At 62.8% G+C, this 8925-nt stretch overlaps 1 protein-coding gene across 4 annotated transcripts; it reads right to left on the reverse strand.

The window, feature by feature from the left end:
- Window positions 1-1105: 1105 nt before the first annotated feature.
- ADAM8 (ADAM metallopeptidase domain 8) lies at window positions 1106-8021 on the reverse strand. Of its 4 annotated transcripts, XM_058671228.1 has the most exons (23): window positions 7750-8021; window positions 7118-7221; window positions 6617-6693; window positions 6466-6541; window positions 6317-6393; window positions 5981-6161; window positions 5800-5862; window positions 5649-5717; window positions 5367-5536; window positions 5214-5295; window positions 4975-5123; window positions 4714-4891; window positions 4538-4627; window positions 4235-4424; window positions 4070-4151; window positions 3777-3939; window positions 3582-3659; window positions 3362-3446; window positions 3089-3203; window positions 2815-2983; window positions 2408-2452; window positions 2036-2113; window positions 1106-1646 (listed from the first exon to the last, which is right to left on the reverse strand). In XM_058671228.1, exons 1-23 carry the CDS (start codon window positions 7793-7795, stop codon window positions 1596-1598), a joined length of 2418 nt encoding a protein of 805 aa, XP_058527211.1. In that variant the 5' UTR covers window positions 7796-8021; the 3' UTR covers window positions 1106-1595. The 4 variants fall into 4 exon arrangements, with proteins under 4 accessions (XP_058527211.1, XP_058527210.1, XP_058527208.1 ...); XM_058671227.1 differs by lacking the exon at window positions 7750-8021 and having other exon boundaries at window positions 4235-4352; window positions 7118-7431; XM_058671225.1 differs by lacking the exon at window positions 7750-8021 and having other exon boundaries at window positions 7118-7431.
- Between the last annotated feature and the right edge of the window lie 904 nt (window positions 8022-8925).

Genomic DNA, 8925 nt, shown 5'->3' on the forward strand with positions numbered 1-8925 from the left:
AGTACAACCTGGCCTACAGACCCCCTCCCCTGCCTGCTGCTCCCCACCAGATGCCGATGTGCAGTCTGGGGGTGGAGACAGGCCATGGGTGCCCACGCTACAGCTGGCTTTACAACCCTGGTCAGCAGTTCCCCCCCACCCACATGCTCCTGGGTCAAAAGCACACCTGCTCCCCAACCAGCTGGAAGGAGTTGCACAAGGCAGAGCCTGGCCCCACGGCCTGGAGTCTAGTGCCTGGCTCACACTGGGAGCACCTAGGCAGCCTGGGCAGTGCCCCCTGCTGGAACTAGAGCTTAAGAGCAGGAACAGCTGACCAGACGCCAACACCTGAGGACACAGCCCAGCCCAGCCCAACCCCCGCCACACGAGGACCCCAGCCCAGACCTGGCTATACTGGATACAGACTCAGCCAAGGTCTAGGGCCAGGGGAGGAGGGGCGGAGTCTGACGAGCTGCTCCCTCCTCCCTGCTGGTGCCCAAGAGTAGCCCAGCTGCTGGGGCCCAAGACTCTGCCCAGCTCATCCAACAGGGTGGCAGGGACCCAAGTTTTTGAGTCTTCTAGGGGGCCAGGATCCCATACATGGGGTCCCAAGCAGTGCCTCAAGGGCAGAGCCAGGCCATGCCTGGGCTTGCCCCTGGGTCACAGGCGGCTGTGGGGACCTCAGGGCCACAGCTCTCTCCCCTCACGGCCGCTCCTCTGTAGCCACAGTGCCCGCACTTCTTGTTTCTGAAGCAAACAGCTCAGGGTCAGGTGCCCACGGGGACGTCACAGCCAGCACCAGGCCACCATGCAACTGAACAGAGCTGAGCTATTGAGGGGAGCCCTGGGGGCCCAGCTGGCTTCTTGCGGAGGTGGGGAGGATGGGCAGGCAGAGGTGCTATCAGATGCGTGAAGCTGGGCAGGAAGGAGGCAGGGGCAGAGGTTGACAGGGTGGGTGCTAGGCTGGGCAGAAAGCACCCCTCCACATCCACTTCCCAGATGTATACCAGCTGGTGTTGGGTCCCAAGGGTGCCTGTCCTTGGGCTCAGGTCTGGGCTGGTGTTCCCACAAGGGGAATGGGACCAGAACCCTCCCAGCACCACAACACCCCATCACCAGGCAATAATTTGTTGATAAAATGAGCATTTTAATTAGATCTGCCCTGTGATGTAACATGTTCTCATCTTTAGTTATTTCTGTAAAAGCAGAGACGAGAGTCTTCCATCTGCTGGTTCACTCCTCAGATGGCCGCAATTGCCAGGGCTGGACCAGGCCAAAGCTCCGTCCAGGTTTTCCATGTGTATGCAGGGGTCCAGGCCCTTGGGTGTCAGGCTGTCTTCTGGGCCATCAGCAGGAAACCGGCCCAGCAGGGCTATTCAAGCCAAGGCATGCAGGTGCCCAGCCCTGCTAGGCCCTCACCCGAGGTTCAGGAGAACTGGACGGAACTGGACCCAAGCCATGGACATCCTCACCAAGCTGCGGCATACCACCCTTCAGAGGGATGCCTGGGGCTCAGCTGGGTGGGAGCTGGGTCCTCAGCCCTGATGTCCCGTGGGGCAAGAGGCAGCTGAGCTGAGGGTTGAGATACGTGGCGTGTGACTCTTGTGGGCTCTTTCTCACCACCTCTGCCCAGGGGGCTTTGGAGCAACTGGCGGGCCAGCAGTCCTCTTGGAGTAAGACAGAAAATGTGTAAGGGCTATGGTAACTGAAGGTGAACAGTTGATCAAGGCAGCCAGCATGCCCTGAGGTTCAGGGGAGGGTGATCTCGGGTCAGCCTCAAGCTTCCAGGTGGGCCTTGTGCGGCTGACTCTGTGCCTGACTAGGCTGTGTGCCTTAACCCAGGTGGACTGTGTGTGCAGGTTAACTCTGTACCCAGGTGGGCCATGTGTGGATGACTGTCCAGCTGGGCCTGTGCTCGCCAAGTGACAGAGGGTGCGCCTGGATGCCTCAGGGTGGCTCTGTGTTGCTTTGTGATGGATAATCTGACGCCTTATGCAGAGGGCAGCCCCAGGCAGGACACAGGAGGACACAGGGACACAGCCCCGCCCCAGCTCACCTGGGTCACGGCTGGGTCAGCAGCTCCAGGCCTGGGCTTGGCCGGGGGCACTGGGGGTGCAGAGCTTGGCTTGATGACCTGTGTGGGTCAACACCATGAGGTCCCTGACCTGCGTGTGGGACAAGCCAAGCCACATGCCCTAGGGGACCCCCCCGAAGGCCAGCATGCAGCCGGGCCGAGTCCTGCTGCTGCTCCTGAGGACCCTTGAGTGCGGTCCTCCAGTCTCCTACTGCCTGACATATGGACAGTGTGCATAGCTCCCCTGGGAGTGCTGGTCTGAGGTATTAGCAGGTCAGGGATGGCCACAGCCCACAGGAAGTAGCGTGAGATCAGCACTGCTTGCCCCCCACCCCGCCACTTCCATGTGCTCACCTGCCTGGGCTTCACAAGGGGCTTGGCGGGTGGAGCAGGTCTGAGCTGAGGGTGGGAGAGGAGTCAGCTGAGCAGCCATGACCCCAGGGGCTGGAGGCAGACAGGGACAGGCTCCCCAACCCCAGGCCTTCGTGGCCTCCAGCTCCACTCCACTTCTGTACCTCCCAGCAGGAAGGATTCCCGGAGCGCACCCACACTAGGGATCCCCTGGTCCCATTGTGTGATACCCATGTCCTGTGACAACCCATCCCATGACACCCCGTCCTGTGACACCCCATCCCATGACATCCTGTCCTGAGACACCCTGAACTGTGATATCCGTGTCTTGGGACATCCAAATCCCCATCCTGGTGAATGTGGCCTCAAAGGTGGGGGGCTGTAGATGGTCCTCAGTGAGCCCCACTCACCTCATAGGAGACAGTTGTCTTTGCTGGGGTTCCAGTGGAAGATGAGGGCTTAGGCAGTCGGCTGGGGAGGTTGGGAGAGGCTGGAGGGCCTGGGGTAGGGGCCAAGGCCTCACCCCCCAGACGGAAGAGCGGGTTGGGCATCCCCATGGAGGCCTTGGATGCTGGGCTCCTGGGGAGGGACAGGTCCATCAGTGTCCCCCAACCACACCCTGATGCCCGCAGGGCCCAGGGTTGCCTGTGTAGGGAGGTAGGGCATGTGCAGGGCAGGCCCCACCTCCCATGGCCACGACTCTGGGCCTTGCGGTAGATGATAGCAGCTGCCACGGCGACCAGCACAACTGCCAGGACCACCACAGCCACCAGGGCGCTGAACGGGAGCCTACTGGGGGCTGTAAGACACAGGTTTGGCTAGCCAGGCTAGACACCTGGCTGACTGTGGAGGTCCCAGGCCCTTGGGGGTGGGGTGGAGGAAACAGCAGGTGGGGGCAGCCAGGGCTAGGCCGGCCTTGAGGGGCCTCATCCTCACCCCAGGCCCAAGGGTGCCTACCTACAGGCCCAGCAGCCAGCCGCTCCGCACAGTAGGGTGGGGCCCAGCCTGCCAGGCAGTGGCATTCCCTCTTGTGGTTGCAGACCTGGGAGCGCTCAGACTCAGGCTCAGGGCACCCAGGGGCCTGTCCCTCCTGCCTCCCCTGGAATCCCCGGGCTGGCCTTGGAGAGAGGCTCTGTGGAGACCCTGTGGGCAGGATAGCCGGGGCAGGCCAGCGTACCCCATGGCCATGGCACTTGGCAGAACAGTTCCTGGATCTATAGACATCGAGGCCCTGGCAGCGTCCATCCCAGCAGACCTGCCAGTGGGGCAGAGGGTGGTCAGCACAGCTGGAGGCCCAGGTCCCACTCCCAACCCAACCCTGCACCCCACCCCAGCTCTGCCATGGCCACCCAAGTGGCCAGACACTGATCACCTGGCTGGGGCCACACTTGGCGCCAGAGGGCACAGCCTCGAAGGCCATGTTGCTGTCCGTGAACAGGGCCTGGCAGGTGGCCACACTAGATGTGACGGTGCAGTACCTGCGCAGTGGGGGCTCCAGACCCCCCTCGCAGAACAGGATGCCACACCTGTCAGCCCTGCGGATGAGGGCAGCACCTGTGGGTCCTAGAGCTAGGACGGTACCCTGCCGACCACTCTCCCGCCCCCAGAGCTGGCTGCAGGGGCTGGGAGCCCCATGGGCAGGTCCTCGGATCCTGCTGCACTTACCTGCCCAAGCCGATTGGGAAGCTACCCTGGCAGCTGGGGGAGATGCTGTAGGTGAAGCAGGTGTTCATGGCCACCCGTGCACCTGCAGGGCCAGGAGCAAGTCAGCCCTGGCCACATCAAGATGTTGGCTCTGGGTCCTACAGGCAGCAGGTGGGCCCTCCTTACCTGGCCCCCATAGCTCCTGACAGCGCTGGGTTAGCGAGGGGCAAGTCCCCTTGTAGCAGAAGCCCTCTGGACAGGGCGTGCCATTCTCCCGGAATGAATCCTCAGGACACTCGGGCTCCTGGCCATCACAAAGCTCCTCCAGGTCACAGGCATCTTTGGCTGGGCGGCAACGCTCACCAGCTGGTCGCACCTGCCCGGGGGTGGGGGGAACCCAGCGTCCTGGCCCCACCCATAGTCTTAGTCCCACCTACCCACCCACCCACCCTCTGGCCGGTGGGGACCAGCACAGGGTCCTTCACTGACCTGGCAGGCATGGCAGCAGGCACCATGGGCACAGGCGGCTCCCTCAGCCAGTCGGCAGGTGGTAGCATTGCAGCAGGGGTTCCTGCAGGCCTGGGGGAAACTTGAGCAGCTGCCCCCAGGCCTGAGAGAAGAGGCCCAGTCCTTTGCCTCTCCCACTCGCTGGGGTTGGGGCGTACCTGTGGGGGGCCACAGTCACATTGCTCCCCTGGTTCCACAAAGTGGTTCCCACATGTGGGGCCACCCACCAGCCGGCGGGGGTCAGGAACATTGGCCAGACAGCCCGTCTGGGGCCCGTCCAGGAAGGTCTCCAGATGGGTGCGGCTGCAGCCGCTGAACATCCGGGGAAACCTGGAGCTGCAGGGAGGGGCACAGTCCCTTCAGGGGCTGGCGTCTGAGCTCCCTCCTTGTCCACCCTGCCCACAGGCTCAGGGACGCACCTGATGCTGGAGGCCATGATACAGCCACCAGTCCCACTGGGTGCTGGGCAGTGACAGCCCTGGACATTCTCATCATGGTCCATGCCCAGGTTGTGGCCCAGCTCGTGAGCCATGGTAGATGCCACACCCAGCGGGTTTGGGCTGTGATCCTGCAGGAGGAGGGGCTGTGAGTACCTGGCACAAGGACCTGGGTTCTGGGGCATGCCTACCGCCCCGGATCACCTGGGGCCTCCCCTCACCTGATTCACAGCCCCCGAGCTCTGGGAACACATGGCTGACACCTTGGCCAGCCCCACGGTGGTCCCGCTGAAGTCCACGCCCCTGGAATGGACAGTCACAGGGTGCCCTGTCCACGCTCCCGGCCCCATCCCCTCCTGGCCCTGTCCACTCACGTGATGAGCTGCACATTGTCGTGAGGCTGCTTCCCCAGCAGGTGGTGCGCTCGCCAGCCCAGGAGGGCGTCTAGCGTGCGTTCGGCCTCAGGGCTGACCCGGAAGGCGTCCAGGTGCTCCCACATCTCCAGGCCAACCAGCACCACTCGCATGTTCAGCGCCTGGTATAGCTGGGGGTCCCGGAGGGTGGCAGGGCCGTGAGGCATGTCTGGGAATAGCCAGACATGGCACAGGGGTCCCCACACTCTGCCCCTAAATCAGCCCTGCTCATAGCTGCCCCACCTGGTCCACATGGTTCACTGCTTCCAGCACCCGCTTCTGCACGGCCTTTCTGCTCCCCCACTTTCGGAACTGGGGACAAAAGACCCATGGCTGGTGTGCTGGAGAACAAGATCCCAGGGGGTTCCGGCCTTCCTGGTCCGGAGCCTCATACCTCTGCAGTGTCTGTGACCACATAGAGCTCCACGTAGCGGGTCTCCCGGGTCAGCGGCCAGTTCTGGGCCACAGCAAGGAGAAGCCAGTGAGCCCTTGGCCAGCACTTTGCTGGCAGCCTGCCCCCAACCCCCTTCCCCTCAGGCAGGGCTGTCCAGAGAGGCCCCCAGGGAGCTGCTCACCCTGGGCCTAAAGGCTGCTGAGACCCGGGGCCCCTGTAGGCTCTCCAGGCTGCTGTTGCTGACCCCACAAGTCCCAGTTGTGGGCAGCAGGTGCTCGGCTAGGTACAGGGCATGCTGCCCGTCCTCAGCCCCATCCAAGGGCTCAATCAGGTGCACAGCAGAGCCAACCCGGAAAAAACCCCTGTGGAGAGGCCAGGAGAGTGCTTCTGGCTGCTTGGGTCAGGGCCGGCAGCCTGAGTACCCGACTGTCCCAGTAAGGAAGACGCTCCCCCAGGCCCAGCCTCCAACCCTTCTCCCCACTCAATCCCCCCAACTCCCAGGCCCCACAGGGCCCACCTGAGGCCGTTGCAGGTACTGAGGCTGGCAGCTGAGACTGGCTGACCCTCCACATGGCCCTGGTAGAGGCAGTGGTCCTGGAGGGAGGGCAGGAGTCTCAAACCCACCCTGTGCTCTGCCGCCATGGCAAAGGGGCTGCCCGGCTGTACCTGCTGGAGCTGCTCTGTCACCTCCACACCATCAGCGCCTATGTAGGTCTCTGTGTAACCTGGGCTCAGTAAGTCCCTGGAGGAGCAAGCACCACTGAGCACCTGGGCCAGAGTGGATAGGGTCGGGCAGGTGGGCCGGAGCCCTGCTCACCTATTTTTGCGAAGGTGCAGTGTGAAGCTGAGGCCCCTGGCCTGCAGCACGTAGCTCACATCCTCTGGGTACTGACCCTGGGCCGGAAACAGGTCGTGGTGAGCAGACTCAACCAGGCCACCCAGCCTGGGTCACAGCTCAGTCTGGGGGAAGTCACCAGCCCTTGGCCCTTGGCCAGAGCTCCTCCAGGCCTGCCCCAGAGGCCCCCTGAGCTGGCCTGATGCTTGGGTCCTAGCTGAGGCCTGCTAAACCTCCAGGTGGGGTGATGCCCAAAGCAGCCTCTGTGTCTGGCTGTCCCTCTCCAGACACCCACCCTGAGGGAGCTGGCAGGTACAGGGTCGGCACCCTCTTGAAGAACCCCAGAGTGGGAATGCCCCCCCACTCACAGCCTCCAATACCTGCTGAGCCCCTGACGCCCACAGTTACCAAGAAGGAGCCAAGATGCCATATCACAGTGGGGACATGGTGGTGGGCAGTCACAGGGGACCAATGGAAACTTACCGAGTTGGAAGGAAGGGCTCGGCGGGCATGAGGTCCTGGCAGGCGCTGGGGCCACACCACCTGGTAGGGCTGCGTGGGGGGCTGGGGTGCAGCCAGGGCCATGGCTGAAGGAGAGGTGGTCAGAGGCACGTGGCCCCTGCACTGATGCCCCCACCCAGTACTTCTCCTCTGTGTGACCGCAGGATTGCATTCAAGCAGGAACTGGGCAGAGCCACTCCTGCCCCCACCCATGTTCTCACCGCACCAAGGACTGCAAACCCCGTATCCAACAACAGACCTGCAGCTGCGGCCTGGCTCCAGACGGTCAGGAGACCCTCCCTTACCCAACCCCAGCATTGGGGGGGGGGGGTGTGTGCATCAAGTTTGAGAACTGCTATTCATCTCCACCCTTCTCAGAAGGCAAGGAAGGTGGGCCAGGGGCTCTGGAACAAGTCCCTACGCGGCAGACACTCTCATGCTCCCTTGTCTTCCCCCAATCCCCACCCGGGCCCAGCAGGGTGCGCAGCCCTCCAGGGAGAACAGCTGGCTGTACCCTGTGTAGTCAGCCATTCCCAGCTGGACACTGCATGCTTTGTCACTGTTGCAGGACAGTGGGAAGCCAGGTAACCCGCCTCCCCCCGATGCCCACTCACCCTGCAGGCACAGCCAGGGGAGCAACCAGGGTCCCCAGCCACACATGGTCCAGTATGAGGTCTGAAGGCTCCTCCTGGGCACTCTGGCTCCTTGGTTCAGGCCCAGCCCCTGGGCTCCCTGGCCCCGCCCATGCCTTCCCCAGCCAATAGGCCCCTCTCATGGCAGGGCACAGGAACTGGGCCAGGGTGGTGCACACCTGACTTGCCCAGCCTGACTGCCTCAACTACCTCCCCAGTGGCTCCCAGCAGTCTGGTCTCCTAGGTCCACTCACATCCAGCACCCAAGGAAGCTTTTAGCTATATCCTGTGTCCTGCTCTTCCCACAGTGAGGTCTGGGCCAGCAGGAGGCTGCCTAGGCTGCTCCTTGGGGCTGTCCCCAGCCCTGCTTTGGGAGTTCTACAGGGCCAGCTGAGCCCTCCACCCTGCTTTTTTCCCCCTTGTTGAGAGACCAGGACTCATAGCACCCACAGTAATACTGCTTACAGGTGCAGACCCACACCCCTTTACCCACAGTCCCCCGCCCCACCTGTCCACACTGACCCATAACCCACACCCCATGGCCATATGGGACTTTTCAGGTCCAGGGCAGTTCAGTGACACCTGCAGAAGTGGACACAGAATGGCCAGATAGGCTCCCCATGCCTCCTGAGGTCACACCTCACTGGGGAGATGGGCAAACAGGGAGAACTTCCTGGGATCAGGTTGGAAAGCACTTCAAAGGGTGATGTCAAAGGGGGCTAGGATAGCCCTGTGGTCTGATGGCACACAGCAGGGACTCTGAAGACTTCAGCTGGAGACGACCTGCTGCCAAGGGGACGCCTGTGGCTGGAGGAGCAGCTCTGCTGGTTCCTCGGCGGGGGGGTCACTCGTTCCAGCACCTCCTGGCTGAGGGCCCCCTCTGCTCACATCCCCCTCCACAACACCATGTAGAAACCTGTTTACTCCAGGTCTACAGACCCAGGACTACACAGACAGCCCAGCCCCACCCAAGAGGCCATCAGGTGGGGGTTGGGCTGGGTGTTGCAAGTGGTACAGGAAGGGGTGTGGCCATGGCTGGTTGTGTGGCTACCACAGGATTAGGGAACTGGGAGGTAGAGGAGTATTGGAGTGACTGAGCAGCCAAGGAACCCCATTTGAAGGTCTGGGTGTACGTGGGAAGCTGGCTGCATCAGAGTC

This window comes from Ochotona princeps, chromosome 13 (genome assembly GCF_030435755.1).
Source record: "Ochotona princeps isolate mOchPri1 chromosome 13, mOchPri1.hap1, whole genome shotgun sequence".
Lineage (NCBI taxonomy): Eukaryota > Metazoa > Chordata > Mammalia > Lagomorpha > Ochotonidae > Ochotona > Ochotona princeps.

What these genes read in the sequence shown, in the direction of transcription:
- ADAM8 (XM_058671225.1), bottom strand. Translation starts at nt 7,348, where the DNA reads ATGGGTGGGGGCAGGAGTGGCTCTGCCCAGTTCCTGCTTGAATGCAAT. An exon ending in CCAAGTGTGGCCCCAGCCAG is followed by an intron (nt 3,660 to 3,776) that starts GTGATCAGTGTC and finishes CCCCACTGGCAG; the next exon opens with GTCTGCTGGGATGGACGCTG. An exon ending in CCCTTGTGAAGCCCAGGCAG is followed by an intron (nt 2,114 to 2,407) that starts GTGAGCACATGG and finishes TGACCCACACAG; the next exon opens with GTCATCAAGCCAAGCTCTGC.